Source organism: Triticum dicoccoides, chromosome 7B (assembly GCF_002162155.2).
Source record: "Triticum dicoccoides isolate Atlit2015 ecotype Zavitan chromosome 7B, WEW_v2.0, whole genome shotgun sequence".
In the NCBI taxonomy this organism is placed as follows: domain Eukaryota; kingdom Viridiplantae; phylum Streptophyta; class Magnoliopsida; order Poales; family Poaceae; genus Triticum; species Triticum dicoccoides.
The window spans coordinates 606502860-606521139 of NC_041393.1; the positions used below are offsets into that span (position 1 = coordinate 606502860).

The following is an 18280-nucleotide window of genomic DNA, read 5'->3' on the forward strand; positions in this document are numbered from 1 at the left end:
CGCCGCTCCTCCTCTTCTCGTGCATCGCCGTGCCTCCCACTGAACCCCCTCCTTCTGTGTCGATGTCTGCAGGCCCGTGCCCACGCGTGTGTGCGCAAGGATGAGGTGTTAGCTGCATTAATCATGCTGCTTGTTTCAGTTAGGTCAGTGTTAGTTTTCTTCGGTTTCATCAGAGAATAACAAGTGCATGCCGCGTTGTTCGTCCCCATGGGATGGCGCGAGATCATGGCGGACGTGGTGGTGCGTGAGAGTGGCCGTTGATGCCTTGATGGCACGACCTTTAGCTCAAATCATGGCCGGTAGACTAGGATGTTTGGTTGTTGTAACCGCCTACAAATAAACAGAGAAGAAAATGATGCATCTCGTTGCACGTACGCATCACCAATTTATCTTGTGGTTGTTATCTCATGTGTTCGAGCGACGAAAGAAACGAGAGAGAGGCTAGCTAGCTGCAACAACATGAGGCACGTGAGGATATCTCTACTCCTAATGTCTGAGTTGGTGAATAGTCTTCACGATTTATTTTCGTCTGGTTTATTTTCGTCCAGTTTATTTTGTCTCACCTCTCACGTTAATTTTTTTCTTCTTCGCACGTAAAACCGAATCGCGTCTGATACTCCTTCCATTTATTCATGCTTTCTTCGGAGGTGCCGATTCAATTCAATCATGTAAATATTTGATAATTAAGAATTTAAAAATAATACCATACAAACAGATCACCTCCCTATTTCTCACACCAATCCATCAACGATCATGTCCAACCTTCCATCAACGAGTGATCCCTCGCCTTCGTTCGCCCCTAATAAACGGAAACACAATCAAGCATTGAGAAAAAAATCAGGCGCAAGAATCAGGTGCGAGAAATGCTTTCTCTCATAGATTGTCTGGACGAAGGCGAGGTGGGGCGCTGGTCACCTTCCCCATCGACGCGTGCGGCCGCCGCCTGACGCTCCACCAGCAGTTGTCGTCCTTCACGGACACGTCGAGGGTCACGGGCGCCGTGGTGTGAGACAGCGGCGTCATGCTCGCCAAGTTCCTCCGGCACGCGGCCGACAGCGGCCTGCTGTCGGTGTGTGGCGCGCGCGCGATGGACCTCGGTGCTGGGTGCGGGCTCGTGGCCGTCGTGGCGGCACTGCTCGGCGCGCGCGTCGTGGCCACCGACCTGCCCGACCGCGTCCGGCTGCTCCGGAAGAACCTCGAGGAGAACGTCGGGGGTGGTGGGGATGTGGGGGGCGGGTCGGCAACGGGGGCGGAGCTGGTGTGGGCGATGAGTACGAGCTCGACCCCGAGCTGCTGGACCCGCCGTTGGAGCTTGTGCTGGGGTCGGACGTGGTGTAGAAGCCGTCGGCGACCTGCTGGCCACGCTCACTCGGCTGGCCGGGCCGGGCACCAGCGTGCTGCTCGCCGGCGAGCTCCGCAACAGTGAGCGATCCAATCCCGTCCAATCCGATGTTGAATGCCTTGCTGCTGATTGCTAAAGTAATGATGAAGTGTGAATGAAGGACCGGACGTGGTGGTGCCGTGGTGGAGTGCTTCTTGGAGGCAGCCATGGGGGAGTTCGAGATCGGGTGCGTGGAGCAGGCGCAGTGGCACCCCGACTTCTGCACCAACCGCGTCGCCATCTTCATCCTCCTCAAGATTCAAGAGGACACCGCCGCCGCTCCCCGTCTCACTGCCATAGCTTGTCTGCAGAAGTAAGTCAGTCGGTACAAGCATGAAGGGTTGGTCCGGTGCAGACTCATTGTTGTAACAATTAACATTATTATTATACCGAAGCCAGTGCACACATTGGCTGCAGCTCAGTGGTAGACATCAATCATCTATGATTATCAAGCTATATGTCTCATGGTGTACGTGATGCCTTCAGTCCACATAATATGTTTCACTGACATTTAGCTTTTTGATTGAGGGCTCTGTGATTCTCCAGCTACTTAATTTATGTACCTACTTAGTTTGATTATTCAATGGCACCAACAAGAAAAAAGCGGATGCCTCATCTCACTTCTGCCGTCCTGCCCTACCACTCGAAGAGTCCGAGTGCCGCCGCCACCATGTAGCCTCGTGCCCTACCCCATCCCGGATTCCTCCCTCTCCCCCCTCGCTGTCTCTCGTGCATGCTCATGCATGGGATGGGCTGCTCGGCCGCTCCCCGCAGGCTGCCACCATCCTCCTAGGCATCGTGTTGTCGGCACCTTCGCTAGGTATCAAGGGTTCCAAGATCCCGGTCTGATCCGACGTTGTTCGATTAAGAGTCCTGGTCACCTTTGCCTCCGACACATCGGGCATCTCTGTGGCCATGGCCGCGCAGATCGTGTAGACCGCCGTCGATGGTGGCCTCTCTATCACTATGGCGCATTGATTCCCCATGTATCTGCCGCATCTGAGGACCTCCTCTGGCAAGGACACAGGAGTTGGACTCAATGTTGAGGACACACGGCGGCTGCCACGAGGTGAGAGCCGCCTTATTCGGTAAGGAGGTGGGCGATGTCGCCGCCATTCGTACGAACCGACATGGATGCCACTTCCGCTGTGTTGGCATGCTCCTCCTGGATCATAGACGAGCATTAGCTCTGCCGAGGTCAGTCTTTGTAAATTCTAATAAACTTTTCTCAATTAGACCAGCTTATTAGATCGTCCAACGGACATAGAATAGAGTACTGATGTACTTCACGTTTGTGGGTGACCAAGGTTTATATCTGCCGGATTTCTATAATCGCTTACCTGCAGACCTTGCGCTATATTTTACACCAGGCACGCAAGCTAGAAGTGGATGAGCATTTCTGCACGATCCTCGAATTCCTTGAGATCGCACTGACGTAGTCTCCATGATAATGAGGGAGAGAACATCGTTTAATTAACAGTAACAAGACATAATAGTAACAAGACATGATCATCAATTGTGAAAAATAGCAGGTGTAAGATATATATGCACCACTTTGCTAGATCCAATAAATATATTGATTACTCATGCTGGTTCAATTGGGTTGTGACAAAAACATGAGAAGTACTTTAAAATGATTCTAAGTCGCATGACACCCAATAAATATATTGATTAGTCATGCTGCTTCAGTTGGGCTATTGTCCACGTTGACATTGAAAATTCTACTACCGCGGTTCGTACCCAAGTTTACATCAGATGATCAGATTACTAACTATTGTAGGTGATGCTCTTTCTTCCCAGTTTTCACTTTTCATTAGGGCCTTATATAAGGTTGATTGACCCGTGGTATGCTTGCTCTGGTCCAGAGAAAGAGGGTGAGCAGAGAATGATGATCGATTGCTGCTACTGCACTGTATATCTTGTGAATTGGCAAGTAGTACATAGTACAGACTGTATAATGTTTGCCTCAAAATAAAAGATTGTACAACCGAAACAGTTTGTCATATATAAATTATGCTCTTTCGTGCTAAATTTTATTGCTGCTATTTGCAGATGAAGTGGATACTACCAGTGTGTTCATGTACGAATGTCTCGGTGCGGTAACGATAGTGCGGGCATTTTTGTTGCTTACCACTAATCATTGGGCTTCTCTATTAGCAAGAAGTCAATTTGTCAGTGGAGATATAGCTGCAAGGATGCGGTATTTCAACTTTGAGATTATTTAAGCTTTTGGATTTCAGATTATAGTTGCCGTCAACCAACATGTATGCTCTTGTACTATTGTCTGTCAGTTATCTTTAATCTATAGAACTTTGTAATTAAATTTGTTAGATATTCTGATTTGGACCATTGGATTTAGGGAGAACCCACTTTGATTACTTTTCACCATTGGATTTACGTCGTATCGCCATAGGACCATACGAGAAGACCACCGTGGAGACTAGGTCTCGTCGCCCTCCTCTGACCCTCCTGCCTCAAGACCATCGCTTGTCTTATGCATCAACGTGTTAATATTTTTTTTTTCGATTACATGGAGTGGCAAAGATGAATTTACAATGAAGTTTCACATTCATTTATTTATTTTATGCATATAATTAATAATATTTTCAGTTTTATAACCCATGATAAGAACGGTCAAATTATAACCCATAATCGTATAAGAACCGGAACATACCTCTCTGATTGTGAATACATTTTGTTTCTTCTTCATTAAATGCCAAAAGTCGCATATTAATAGTTCCCGGTCAGTACGCCATGTCAGTTATCATGTTGAAAGTTGTTAACATTTTTGTTCGCACATTAGTATGAACATTACCTACACAAAGGTTGTCCAAATTTTTGTACAGAATGGTATGTCCTTTCTCGAGTGCCGCTCTTGGACGCACCAGTGCGCCAAACCTAGATGCCAGAGGATGGGCCAAATCAAGCAACCCGCCGCCACTGCTGCTGGCACTCGCGCGGTGCCGGCGGGGCACCATACGTTGTTCTGACAGCGGTGCTGGGAGCTCACGGCGGCGACCCCAAGGTTAGTCGTGACGCCAGTCTGGTCGGTGCGGCTGCAGATGCGGTAGTCCCCTTCGGCTGCGTGGGCAGTGACAAGGTAGCCGGGAGATGTGTGTCCTTCTTCATGTGGCTTGGGAAGCGGCCTTGGGGCGCCTCGACGAGATCCGGAAGGGACGGCTTGGCGGTTGGCGGCGCTCCATCGGCTTCTCGCGTGTGGATCCGGCGGGTAGTGATGCGGCTGGTGGCTCTTGGCTGCTTGCCACTCACTCCACCGGTGGTGCTGCGGTTGCTGTGGGCTGCTCAGGCTTCTACCCAGCAACTCTGCTCGGCAGGATGGGGCGGGGTGTGGCGGCCCCCTCCAGGCTTGGTGCGACGAATCTGGCCATCTTGCTAGCCTGACGTGGTTGTGGCATGGTGGAGGCTATTGGAGCGGTGGCCCCAAATTTGGTTCTAGCGCCTTTGGCTGGGGGGTGGTGCGTGTGTCTAGACATGGTGGGTCGTGGGACCCCATGACCAGTTCGTTGTCGCCCTCGGTAGGATGGGGTTTCTTGCCTGTGCCAGTGCGAGCAGTTGATGGTTGAGTATCTCCGGGAGAAATTCTATGCTCGGCCTTTGCCGGATCAGGCAACGACGATGCCCGTGGGTCTCGTGCTCTTTCCTGGAAGCGTTGTTGTTGTGTGGTGCTCATCCCCGTCCCCGCGGCCTTGGCTCCAGAGGGAAAGCTCAGATCCTCAGGATCGGGAGATGAAGGCGCCTTCATGTCTTCTTCCTTCTTGGGGGCATCGTCTCAGAGCTAGCCACAACCTAGAGACTGGTGGATGGCGGCATCTTCGTTGCATGCTTTGCGGCATCTTCGCCGTGTAGTTTGTTAAGGTGGCCATTTCAGGGGCGATGGTGTCTGTTTGGCAATGATGGTGGAGTCAAGAGGAGCTTCGTTCGTGGCTCGGGCTTCGGTACTTGGATCTTCTCGACGTGTCCGAGGTGCTCTTTCGTCTGTTGCTTGGTTGCTTTGAAGTCAAAGTTGTAGCGTCGCAAGTCCTACACATTTCCCTTGTGATGCTCGTCATCAGAGTCGGAGTTGTCGGTTGTTTGCACGTGTGGCCTTCTGTTGGCATGTGTCGTCATGGTTTCTGTGCAACTGTTTGCGGGTTGGCTCGATGATGAAGGTTTATGGTGAAGTCGGAGTTGCCCGTTCTAAGGTAACCATTGATGACGTGACGCTTGCGACTACTCGGCAGATGTCTTTTCCTATTTGTAGCTCTATGTTCTATGTCGATAGCCAGGTTGACTGATGTACCCACGTTATGTGGGTTGGATTATATCGGTTTTAGCCTGGTTTTCCGTCAATTAACTAGGCAATTCGCGCTCTCTTTTGCCTCGTTTCAAAAAAAAAGAGATATAGGTGTATGGGGAGGAGGGACGACAAGAAATAGGCCACTTTGTTTTTCACTGATGGTTAAGAAGATGTTGCCTCGATGAGAAGAAAAACAAGGATAGAAAGAATTGGGATGAGTTCGATCCGGAGGTATCCAAAACATAGGATTGGAAGCATGTCTAGGAATAAAAGATGATTGCACCTAGAAAATGGAGGAACAAGAAGAAAAGCTTACAACGAGGCCCTCAAGAATGGTTACAACGGAAGATGATTGCAGATATAAAATGAGCATTGTTTACATACTCATTTTCGGCCCGTGGCAACGCACGGACAGTCTACTAGTTATTTAGAGAGAAAGAGATGCTTTGGGGATTGTGGATTTTTGTTGCTGCTGTATTTTATTCAGAGGGAGATGGGCATTATTTAGGATACTGTTAGACTTCAGAGAGAGATGATACACGTGTCGGTCATGCCTTTCTCAAATATTTTTTATTTTTTATTGCTATACAACCAATTGATTATAGTTGCACATTGTACAAATTTTGATATGATGCATATAGAAAAAAACAATTCAATAGTTTGCCATCCAAACAAGATTTGGTATTGGAACCTTACCGAGATTCCATCAACCAATTCCATCAGCATCCAAACAAATGAATTCGTATTCATGTCTATTACAGTTTCCGCACTGAATCGGTATTGAAACAAATTCAAAGGCCACCAATACAGACATCCAAACAGAGCATTAGGAATATTAGGGATCGAATTATAAAATTAGTAATCAGACTAGTTATAATCTTTGTGCTTGCAAACATTGGTTATTCATAGAAAGATTATTCTTTTGAATGCCAAAGATCATCTCCATTTTTCACATTGGCACATCCTTCTCAAACTAGATAAAATAAATTATGATCCGTGGAGCCTTCATTGTTCCTAAGATTACATAAGTTTTGATGAAATGTGTAAGACATGATATTTCAAGGGGTGAGCATGATTAGAGTATTAGGATGTGGCAGGTTTGTTTTTCATAGCGTGATGTTCACCACTGATATGTGTGGACAATATGCATCATTATAAATACTTGAATTATGTATTTGATGTTGATGTCTTAGTTATCATTGGCACAATGTAGTTAGTTTATTTCACAATTTTTTCATGCCAAATTAGTTGGTTGTTAAGTTTAATCCTGCTTGCCGTATGACAAGTTGGAAAGAAATTTTACCAGTTAATTGGCACCTTTTATGTTCCTTATGACCTTTTGACAAATATTCAAAACACACGTGAAGTGGTATCTTTCAGTGTTGGTTTCTGTTAAGTTTGGGCTAGCAAACTAAGTTGGATCATAAATCCATTATAAGTGGCAGATGCCACATATGTACTCACGGTATGGGAAGGGCACTACATCTACACCTAGTTTGGTCCCCGACAGAACTTGATTATTTCTTCTTTGTAGAATGATGTTAGTAAACAATTATTCACACATTAGAGGTTTGCAGGTTTATCACATTGATAGGAAGAGTTTGCTAAATCACAACACTCTACTCTAGTATAGGGTTACTATCATCTTGTAAACCACATACTCCACTGGTGTTCTAATCTGTCCACATTGCTTCTGCCAGATATCCTTGAGCAATGGAAGTAAATGTTGTCAACGAGAATAGTGGTTACAAAGAGGTGAGGGTGCCATTGGCCTTTGTTTGTTATGGAATGCACATCAAGAAACAGATGACGCTCGAAGTTTTGAGTGGAAATGTCCGCAGAACAACCACCATGTTGTTTCCAGATGCTTTTGTTGAATTTGGAGTTATGGCTGGCTTCTCATGGCTTGACTCGATCTATTTTATTTTGGAGAGCAGATTTTCACTCTTGAACAAAGGTTATTTTGCTTTCTATGTTGATCATCAACGGTCTATGTCGCTTGTCCCAGGGGCACATACTGTGCGTCACAAGCATACCAGTAATCTCTGATCAGGACACAGGCTATTTGCACCGAATTCTTTGGGCAAACCTTGATCTTCGACGTCAAATAAATGACCTAGAGAAGGGACTCTTGCCCAGATCAGTGCAGCATACGAAAAGCTCACTACCTTATTGCGTCCAGTGGGGAAGTTGTGATTGTATCGTGTGCTCCCGCGATAATGACATGTTGTGTTTTCAGGTTCTTCAAGTTGGACATGGAAGCATTAGAGTGGTTGTCCCTCGATGACCAGGAGCCGGATCATACCAACCGCTTCCTTTGCAGGGGCCTGCCTATCGGGGCGAAGGAGGAAGGAAAGATGAAAGTCACTATGGCCGACCGGTCACGACGCGCGGAAACGGCCGAGTGCCTTAGCTCCGCCTGGGCCGTTCATACCGTGTAATGGGCGCCACGTGCTGGGAGCCAGGACAATGTTATGTGTGCATGTATTGTGTATGTATATCTTGCAATCAGAACAGTGGAACAATATTGTTAATAACATGCAATGTAGTTCTTAGGAACCTGGACCTGATGAGGTTTCCTGGTCTCTTCATAGTAAAGGAGCCTTTATACTATTAAACCCTTATACCAGTGGATGCAAAAATATATTGCTGGCGCTCACAATAGATAGATTTGGTGTGCAGGAATTCCTTTAAAGATTGAAGTCTTTGTATGTGGCAGCTCTTCCTTGATTCTGTAATGATGTTGAAACCGTGTGTCATTTGCTCATCGGTTGTCCTGTGGACGAGCTCTTTTTGTGGTTCTTAACACTCACCATTGCCCCTCTTCTCTTTGGAAAGCTTTCTCATGGTTTTATGCTTTCCTCCTCGGTGGGGATTGCTGCTATATGTTGGCCTATATGTATTACAACGAATAGAGCCACCTTTGATGAACATACCATGCATTCTCCTCTGTAAATGCTCGCTGCTAACTTCTTGGAGAGGTCTCCGGAAAGGGTAGGATCAAAAGATGCTGAAGCTGGGTACTTCACGGTTCATGCATAAAGCTTTGGAGCTGGCGCACATTCAGGCTGGAGTAGCAAATCTTCATCTTGCTGGAATGGAGCAGATGTTCTGTTGTGTGCATGGTTCCTACGCTGAACTTATAGTCGTGCTTGTACTATTAGGGTTTTGTGTCGTAGTAGGCGTTTTGAGTGCGGGGTACCTACCAGTGGCTTTCCTAATAGTGCATCAAACTCACTTTTCTCTCTTTCTTCGTCTCCTACAATGTGTAAGAACTCTGTATTTCCGCTATGAAATGGAAAGGGGAATGACCTGGTTCGAAAAAAATGTACTTTGTATGTATGAATGACTCCATGTAGGTAGTGGGACGCCATCCGCATACGTACGGGGTTGAGCCGACTTATGTGATCAATCATGTTGCAGGAGATTGCAGAGGCCAAGATTGCCCTATGTTGCATTGATTAGTCAAGGACTAAAGTGTATACCGCAATTCAATTTCTAGGCAAACTATTAATTGGTGATCGAGTTCCTCATTACCAGCTGTGCACCCTGGCCTCACCTATAATATTCCTAAAGAATAAAGTGCATGTCATTATTGATTTAAGTACGGCCGTGTCATATACCCCAAGTGTGTCTATAAAACACGCATCTTTCTCGTCATGAGATCATGCTTTTTGATTCAGCTCCCGCAACACCATACTATCCATTAATCTTTCAGGTCTAACATGACAGCGTTCGCCATGGGAAGAGATTAATGCATGAGGAAAAAAAGTGTCATTCCGAGCAGGCGGGCCGGGGATGACCCATCTCCCCAACCCTAGCTTTCGCCATTGCAATCTCCACTCCTCATTGGTAGCTATGCTTCGATCGTTGCTACCGGCAGCAGCCTGCCCTCCTCAAAGTGCTAGGTGGGCTTATTTTTTCTCCCTTTCCCTTGGTGTATGTGGCATTCCTCTAGTGATTACATGATGTAGCGGCGAGATATTGACTATTCTTACTTCAGGCAATGACTAAAAACCACACTACCATAAAGATGAATTGGGTATACACGTGTGTTTACTTGAGTCCAAGAAACATGGTGTTTGTGTATGTTAGCTAATATGGCATACGCTAACTAGTACATCTTTGGATATTTGTCTATTTTGTCATTAAGGAGGAGAGCTAATGCCATATGTTAATAAGAAGTTGGTTTGCAATGCATTTGAGGAGATTTACGTTCACGTGACATATTTGTATGTTAGTAACAACGCGTATATGGTATTAATGGTTTGGTTGTGTATTCACGTGCAAGTGCATATATGCATTCATTTAATTACATGTGGTTGTGGATTCTCATCTTACTATTAACTCACATGAATATATTATTCGGTTGTTGTCATTTGTTGGTAGTCAAGTCTAAATGTATTAATAAAAGTTTGTCTATTGAGCTAAATTTGGACTTGTGCTAGGATTCAGTTGTTTGACGGGCGTACCCCATGTTCTCGTTGAAATAACAAGGTCTTCTTTGTGTTAATAAAGTGCAACATAATTTGAAAATTCATATTCCCCCGGTTCACCAATAGAGGGTGCAAAATGACATGTTTGTTATTCAATAAAAACACTAACTACTCAATCAAAATGAGAAACATTAGAAAGATTTATTGTAATATTGAAACAAACTTCATGAACCAATACCCTAAACATGAAATGTTTAATGTTTTCCTGATGTGCTTAACAAAATATACAATCGACAATTGCACCTAATGGAAATGTAACATTTTATTATTTTGATGTAGCATTCAAAGGGAAACATTAACTCGCTTCTAAAGAAGTCCTTCAAACCATGAATGAACATAATCATCATTCCCATTGGAAGACTGCAGTGGTGCATTGACAAACTCATCATAGTCCATGTTATATTGGCCTACATTATTGCCATTATATCCCAAATAAGCCTCCATCCCTAGGTTCCCATTGTAGTGTGGTTGGTTCGACGAAGCGTAGGCCAAAGTACCATTGCTAGAGGATTTGCCGATAGAAAATTCATTGCCATTGGAGTAGAACAACTGTGGATGGGCCTCCACGATGCTCCCAATGGTTGAGTTAGTGATTGTGTTTTTCAGTGGTGGCTCCATTGCGCTGTAAGAATTTGGATAGTTCTGAAGGTGTGGAGGTAAATCTTGTACCAGATTAGGAATGGGTTGTGCAAGGGATGTCCAATGGGAACCCAAAGATGGTGGTGCTGACTGAAATATTTTTGGCACCTGCACATGAAAAGGTAGTATGATTTACGGTAAGGACATGTGTATAGTTCTAATCATGTAGCTGAAGTTGTGGTGGTAAATCTTATACCTGATGAACAATTGGTTGTAGGTTGGACGTTAAATGAGGTGCCAAAGCTGGTGGTGTAGACCGGAGCGATACTTGCATAGGAAAATGTGGTTCCATCGTGTCTTGTGGTTTTGATGGCAGTGGAACCGACGACAACACTTGAGTGGGAATACAATGAGATGATGATGGTTGTTGGGACGAAAAACGAGTCTTCAAGTAATCCAATGATGGGCCTCTTAGCGTCAACTCGTTCCTTGGTATGCTTGGACCACCAGTCTTGGGTTCACTGCCAGGATGAAGTGGAGGCATACAACGTCTAATGTCCTCCCGGACCCGTAAAAGTTCATCGAAGAGCTTGTTGAGATCTTCAAGACTCAGATCTTCTTCCCTGGAGAAGATTAAATTTGTTACAATACCTGGGTTCTCGTCTCGTATATTTTTGATACGCTCGAGGGAGAGTTTTGCTCTCTTCTCATATGTCACACTTTCCATGTCCAACCGAGCCACCTCCCTCTGCAGCATTTTAATGCTAGCATTCGTTGCCTCATCAGCCAACGGCTCCACAAGTGGACCTCCTGAAAAGAAAGAGTCAACTATGGGTGCCGCTGATGGCGTCCCAAATGAGTGCATTATTCCGGACTCCATCTCTAGGACGACAGCAACCCTCACGCCCGTGAGGACAGAGAGGTCACATGCCATCTTGTACAAGCCATCACGCCTCTTGGAGAAGGTGATGCCACGTTCCTTTTTGTCCTCAATGAAACAAATACCCTCCCTCTTCTCTCTCCTCGGCATATTAAGTTAGAAAACTCGAGGACTTATTACTAGAAAAGGTAAGCTACAAGGATGTACCAATAGGTAGATGCTTACGAGTGTTGTTGGCTAACTATGGGTGATTGTGAGATATGAGGAGATGAACTCCCTTTATATATACGAAAAGGGTTGTAAAAAATATTGTTTAGCTCACTCCTTATCCAATTACTCACATTAATTAAGATCCAAACTTACCCGTTTGTTATTTGAATGAGTAAAAGTGTTCAAGTCTTCAATGGGCACCAAGATATGTAGTGAACAAACTTGCTAACTTATGGTTTCCATTATTATTTGCTAAAACATAACATATGCGAGGACATGCTAAATTGGAACCACTATTGTGTTTTTACGCGAGGCATCCACATACAATAGAATTTTATTTAATCGCATAACCAATGGTTATCCTTTTCTTTAGGTTATTAATTGTGCACCAAATTTATTTTGTATACCTTGGTATTGCATTAATTACATCCCAATCCTCCATTGAGAGCAATATAGTCTATATCTGACCATTAAATATATAAGATGCTAATAGAAGGCGAGGGAGTTACTTTCAGCCTATGGCGCCTTGATATGTCTCCAACATATCTATAACTTATGAAGTATTCATGCCATGTTTATTATAGTTTTGTATGATTTTGATGCACTTTTATATGGATTTTATACGATTTTTATGGACAAACATATTGATCTAGTGCCCAGTGCCATTTGCTGTTTTCTGTTTGTTTTTTGGTTTTCCAGAAAATCCATATCAAATGAAGTCCAAACGCAGCAAAACTTTTTGACGATTTTTTTAGAACAAAAGAGACCCCCGAAGCTTCGTGGGAGGGCCAGAAGAGACACGAGGTGGCCACTACCTATCAGGGCGCACCAAGGGCCAAAGTGGTGGGCTGGTGGGTAGTGGGTACCTCGTGGTCCATCTATGAGACCGACACCAAAAATCCTATAAATAGAGAACCCCCTAGAAATAACCCTAGAACTTCGACTCCGCCGCTGCAAGCCTCTGTACCTCCATGCTCCAATCTAGAGCCCTTTTCCGGCACTCTACTGAAGGGGTAAATCATTACCGAAGGCCATCTTCATCATCTCGGCGGCCACCATGATGAGGAGGGAGTAGTCCACTGTAACAACCCCAAAATTGGGTTATCAATTTTTGTGCTGTTATTCCTTCCTGGCAATCGTTTTCAAAATCTTTCTCCTGAGTTTGATGACTTTGAGAATTCTTGTCTTTCCAACCTTTCAAAACCTTGCTCATGTCTTTGTCAGTGGGCAAGACCTCATTTGCATCCTCTCAAACCCATTCAAACCCTAATTCCAAATTTTTGGAATTTGAATACGCTCTTTGTGAATACAAAGGAGCCATCATTTTCCTTGATCTGTTGATCATCCCAATTGTTCCCAGAGACCCTCCTTGTCATGCCCAATATGCGACCCTATCCAAGAGGAACTGGAAGGTCCCACCAAGGATAGACCCGCATATTGAAACGCTTTTGCAAGGTGGATATCATTACATCAACATTACATAATAGATGGGGATACATACAAAAGGCATACAATGCCACACGAATACAACATCATCTTACATAAGATCACCATCCGACTACGGATGAACACAAACAGAAACTCAAACGACATCCACCCTGCTAGCCCAGGCTGCCGACCTGGAACCTATCCCCTGATCGAAGAAGAAGCAGAAGAAGAACTCCAAACAAGCAAACATCACTCTCGCGTCATGATCATCGCGTAACCTATACCTGCAACTGTTGTTGTAGTAATCTGTGAGCCACGAGGACTCAGCAATCCCATTACCATGGGTATCAAGACTAGCAAAGCTTAAAGGGTAAGGAAGGGGTAAAGTGGTGAGGTTGCAACAGCGACTAAGCATATATGGTGGCTAACATACGCAAATGAGAGCGAGAAGAGAGCAAGCGGAACGGTCATGAAGCTAGAAATGATAAAGAGGTGATCCTGAACTCCTACTTACGTCAAACATAACCCAAAACCGTGTTCACTTCCCAGACTCCACCGAAAAGAGACCATCACGGCTACATACGCGGTTGATGCGTTTTAATTCGGATCTGGTGTCAAGTTGTCTACAACCGGACATTAACAAATTCCCATCTGCCACATAACTGCGGGCACGGCTCTCGAAAGTTTATACCCTGCAGGGGTGTCCCAACTTAGCCCATGATAAGCTCTCGCGATCAACGAAGGATATTCCTTCTCCCAGGAAGACCCGATCAATCTCGGAATCCCGGTTTACAAGACATTTCGACAATGGTAAAACAAGACCAGCAAGACCACCCGATGCGCCGACAATCCCGATAGGAGCTGCACATATCTCGTTCTCAGGGCAACACCGGATGAGACAGGCTACGAGTAAAACCAGACCTCGAGTTTCCCCGAGGGGGCCCCGCAGGCGGCTCGGTTCGGACCAACACTTAGACAAGCACTGGCCCGGGGGGGCTAAAATAAAGATGACCCTCAGGCTCCGGAAACCCAAGGGGAAAAAGGGGTAGGTGAGGCAAATGGTAAAACCAAGGTTGGGCCTTGCTGGAGGAGTTTTATTCAAAGCGAACTGTCAAGGGGGTCCCATAAATCACACAACCGCGTAAGGAACGCAAAATCCGAGAACATAACATCGGTATGACGGAAATTAGGGCGGCAAGAGTGGAACAAAACACCAGGCATAAGGCCGAGTCTTCCACCCTTTACCAAGTATATAGATGCATTAAATTAAATAAGAGATATTGTGATATCCCAACATAATCCTGTCCAGCATGGAGCAATCTTCAACTTCACCTGCAACTAACAACGCTATAAGAGGGGCTGAGCAAAGCGGTAACATAGCCAAGCAACGGTTTGCTAGGAAGGGTGAAAAGGTTAGAGGCTGACATGGCGATTTGGGAGGCTTGAAGAGCAATTGATAGGTAGCACAGCAAAGCGATAGAACGAAGCAACTAGCATAGCAATGATAGTAATGAGATCTAGGGTAGCGGTCATCTTGCCTGAAATCCCGCTAGGAAGAAGAACGAGTCCATGAAGAAGACGAACGGGCGTAGTCGAACAAATCCTCACAATTGCAACGTTACCGGAACTAAGAAGTAACACCGGAAAGAAACAAACAACATGGTAAACACACGAGCATAATCATGGCATGATGCACAGACAAGCATGATGCATGTCCGGTTTAATGAGGCATGGCATGGCAAAGTGCAACAAACAATACTACAAGTTAAGTGGAGCTCAATATGCCACGAGTTGCATATTGACAAAACACCACATTGACATATTTAGTTTAATCTCGTATAAGCTACCAAACAATATTAAATGTTGTTAAACATGGCAAGAGGTGAAGCAAAATAAAACTACCTATCTAGGCAAGTTTAAACGAGGCCGGAACAACAAACAATAATTCCGGAAAATCCCCATGTGCATATTTCGAATTTGGTACTGTTCTGCCCTAAAACATATTTTATTGTTGTTAAACAGGAAAATAAAGTGGATCATGTTAAACTAGGCATTTTTCCACCCCATTTACATATAAAGTTTATTTAAAATCGAGCTACGGTTATTTAGTTATGAAATAAATCATTTTAACATGGCATTTAAGCAAATTAAAGCAAACAGCATTTTAAACATTTTAAACATGGATGAAAATGGCATATAATTAATCTACACAAAATTCTAAGCATCTTACATGTTTAAATCATTTTAATCCGATGCACGGTTAATGAGTTATTATATGGATGATGCTTAGGGGTTTTTCTGTAAAACAGGCAGTCTCTGGTTAAATGACAAAATTCGCAGCGCATGGAAAAAATACATGGGCCGAAACTAGCTGGCCCAACATGCACAGAAGAGGGGCTGGGCGCTGCTCACCATGGGCCATGGCCCAGTCGGTGGAGGAGGTGAGGCCGGAAGGGGCGCTGGGCCTGGGGTGGCTGTGACCCAGCCGGATCGGTCAACGGGCGAGCGAGGGGTCGGGTGAGTTGCTCTGCTCGTTTCTGAAGAACAGAAACAGCAACACACCCATGGCGATGTAGAAGACGGCGACAGTGGGACTTGGGGACGAGCTCACTCCGGCGAGGGACTTGGCGGGGCGACGACTCCCTGGTGGCTTTGTACAGCTGCAGAACTTGGCGCGGCGAGCATGGATCCGAGGCAGGGGACTCGAGGAGGACTTGGCGCTGGCCTCGTCCTCGAAGCGGAGGAAGCAGGTGCGCGACGGGGAGGGTCTTGGCAACGGCGGAGGAGGTCGTGGCGGAGCGATTCCCGGCGTTTGTGGCTGAATGTGGCGGCACCCATCCATGGCAACTCAAGGTCGTCGGTCGTGGATGGTTTCTGGGAGACAGAGAGCTCCATATGAGAGAGAGAAGAACAGGAAAGGAGGAAGGGAAGGAGAGGGCGCGAAGGGGGGCTCGCCTGGGTAGCAGAGGGCATCGGCAGGAGGAGCTCCGCTCCGGCGAGGTGGAACTCCGGCGTGGCACGCGAAGACGACGGTGAGACAGAGAACGCGCGGGTGTTGCGAGACTTGCCGGTGGTCTCGATCCAGACGGGAGCGGGGCCTGGTGCCCGAGCGGCTGCCGCGCTCGTGCAGCTGGCGTAGCAAGGAGGGGAGGCTGCGTGCAGTGGCGAGGAGGACCTTCGTGGGGATCAGGATGGCTGGGATGGATTGGTCTAGTGGAGGCAGAGAGTGGAGGCGGAGGGGATTGGATCGGAGAAAACAGTGGAGGCGCTGGGTTGGGCGATGGGGATCCCAAGGAAGATGCGGTGGCGGCGGGGCGAGGGACAAATGTCCTAGATTTTAGGGTTGGACTAGGGAGTGGACTACTATATATACTAGGATGTAAATAGAAGGGGGATTTTGGACCATCCGATTAAAATTGGACGATCGGAGATTAATAGGTTGGAGGAGTCCAACAAATAAATGAAGATGTTTAAGGGTTGTTTGAGGATGAACCGGACCCATCGGTCACGACTGCCCGGTTTGGGTCCGGGAGAAGTTTTCGGACTAGGTTGCGAAGGTGGTCGGTGGTTGTGCAGAGAGGCTCAAACAGTCGGACAACAAAAGAATGGATGGTCTCGAAAGAGGCAACAACAAAGGCATTGAGGAGAAGCCGGAACTAGAAACGGATGCAAGTTTAATGAAAACATGTGAATGCAATGCGAATGATGCGGTGATGAAATGCAACAAACAAATAAAACACACAGCGGTCACGCAAAACATGGAAGGCGGCTGGAGCGTCGGTCTTAGGGCGTTACACTCCTACCTTTCTAAACCTTGGATATGAAAAAATATTGCTAAGTCCTATGCAATATTTTTCACTTGTGATTTATTCCCTTCCTTGTCTTTCTGAGGAATAAAATCGAACGGCATAGCTATCCATCTCCTAAATTCATGAGAATTTGTGGAGTAGTTGATATTTATGCCTAATTCAAGCTTTGGCAAAAATATTGGTCATAATTAAATAAGAAAAATTGCATTTTCCTATTTAATGCCAACATTCCATTTCTGCCACTTTCTAAAGGAACTACCATTTCTATAGCAGAGAAAATTCCCACATAAATTATGGAGCTTTTCCCAGCTATATAATCACTAGTTCCATCCTAATCTCATGTTCTACAGTTCAAAAATTGGGCACATGATCCAATGCAAGTTTTTGCCTTCTTTGAAATTTTGCAAAGGGAGTGCTTTATTCCTAATCCCAATTGAGCTGAAATTTGGCAGGGTGATTAACATTAATAAATCACCCATGAATACCATAAATCAACTCAATACCTTCATTCCATCTCCCTGTGCAATTTTTTAAAGTTTCTGACCGGAATGCAACTTTGTGAAGGAAGTACCTTCATAGAGTTTCCAAATGGGATAAAACTTTTCCAGCTTCTCAAATATACCAAGTCATTAGACTCCACCAAAATTAAGCTCATTCCAGTGAACTATGTGAGCACAGGAGCAATTATTGGTTTCTATCCGAATTTTCAGTTTGTGAAGCAAGTATATTTTATCTTGCTCCATTATGGCTGAAAATATTCTTAAGCCTTCTCCTATCCATATGATCCACCTCCACAAGAGTTTGGCTCATTTAATTTAGCCAATATTTTCCTAGAATTTTCCCAAGCTTCTGGACAGAGGAGATGTTTGTGAAACAAGTACCATTTTGGCAAGTCCATTTGGTATGATCTTTTTACAGCATCTACATATGTCCAAATCATCAAGATTTGCCAAGTCATAGCCCCATCAAACACTCCTAGTGAGTGCTTCTTCCACATTTAGCTTCTGGACCAGATTTAGCAGTTGAACTGCAACTATGTTAAATACTGGTCCAAATCACCTCTAACTTAGGAATACCGTGGTCCTTGCTAACCTAATCCTCCCAGACATCAAGTTTACTCCTAAACCTCCCTAGTTTGATCATCAAGATGCGGTCAAGTTTGCTACGACAAACTTGTGGAGCTTGTTTTACTCTACTCTC

The 18280-nt window shown here is 45.4% G+C and overlaps 1 protein-coding gene and 1 pseudogene across 1 annotated transcript; one reads left to right on the top strand and one right to left on the bottom strand.

Annotated features, from left to right (window-relative positions):
• The first annotated feature begins 207 nt into the window (after nt 1-207).
• LOC119339193 lies at nt 208-1698 on the top strand (annotated as a pseudogene).
• Nucleotides 1699-10480: 8782 nt separating this feature from the next.
• LOC119339194 (pheromone receptor transcription activator-like) lies at nt 10481-11783 on the bottom strand. The gene is made up of 2 exons (XM_037611338.1): nt 11010-11783; nt 10481-10921 (listed from the first exon to the last, which is right to left on the bottom strand). The coding sequence occupies exons 1-2, from the start codon at nt 11781-11783 to the stop codon at nt 10481-10483; spliced, it is 1215 nt and encodes a 404-aa protein (XP_037467235.1).
• Between the last annotated feature and the right edge of the window lie 6497 nt (nt 11784-18280).

Coding starts and splice junctions, on each gene's coding strand:
- LOC119339194 (XM_037611338.1), bottom strand. CDS start 11,783: ATGCCGAGGAGAGAGAAGAGGGAGGGTATTTGTTTCATTGAGGACAAA. Junction 10,922..11,009: donor TACAACCAATTGTTCATCAG/GTATAAGATTTA, acceptor TTTCATGTGCAG/GTGCCAAAAATATTTCAGTC.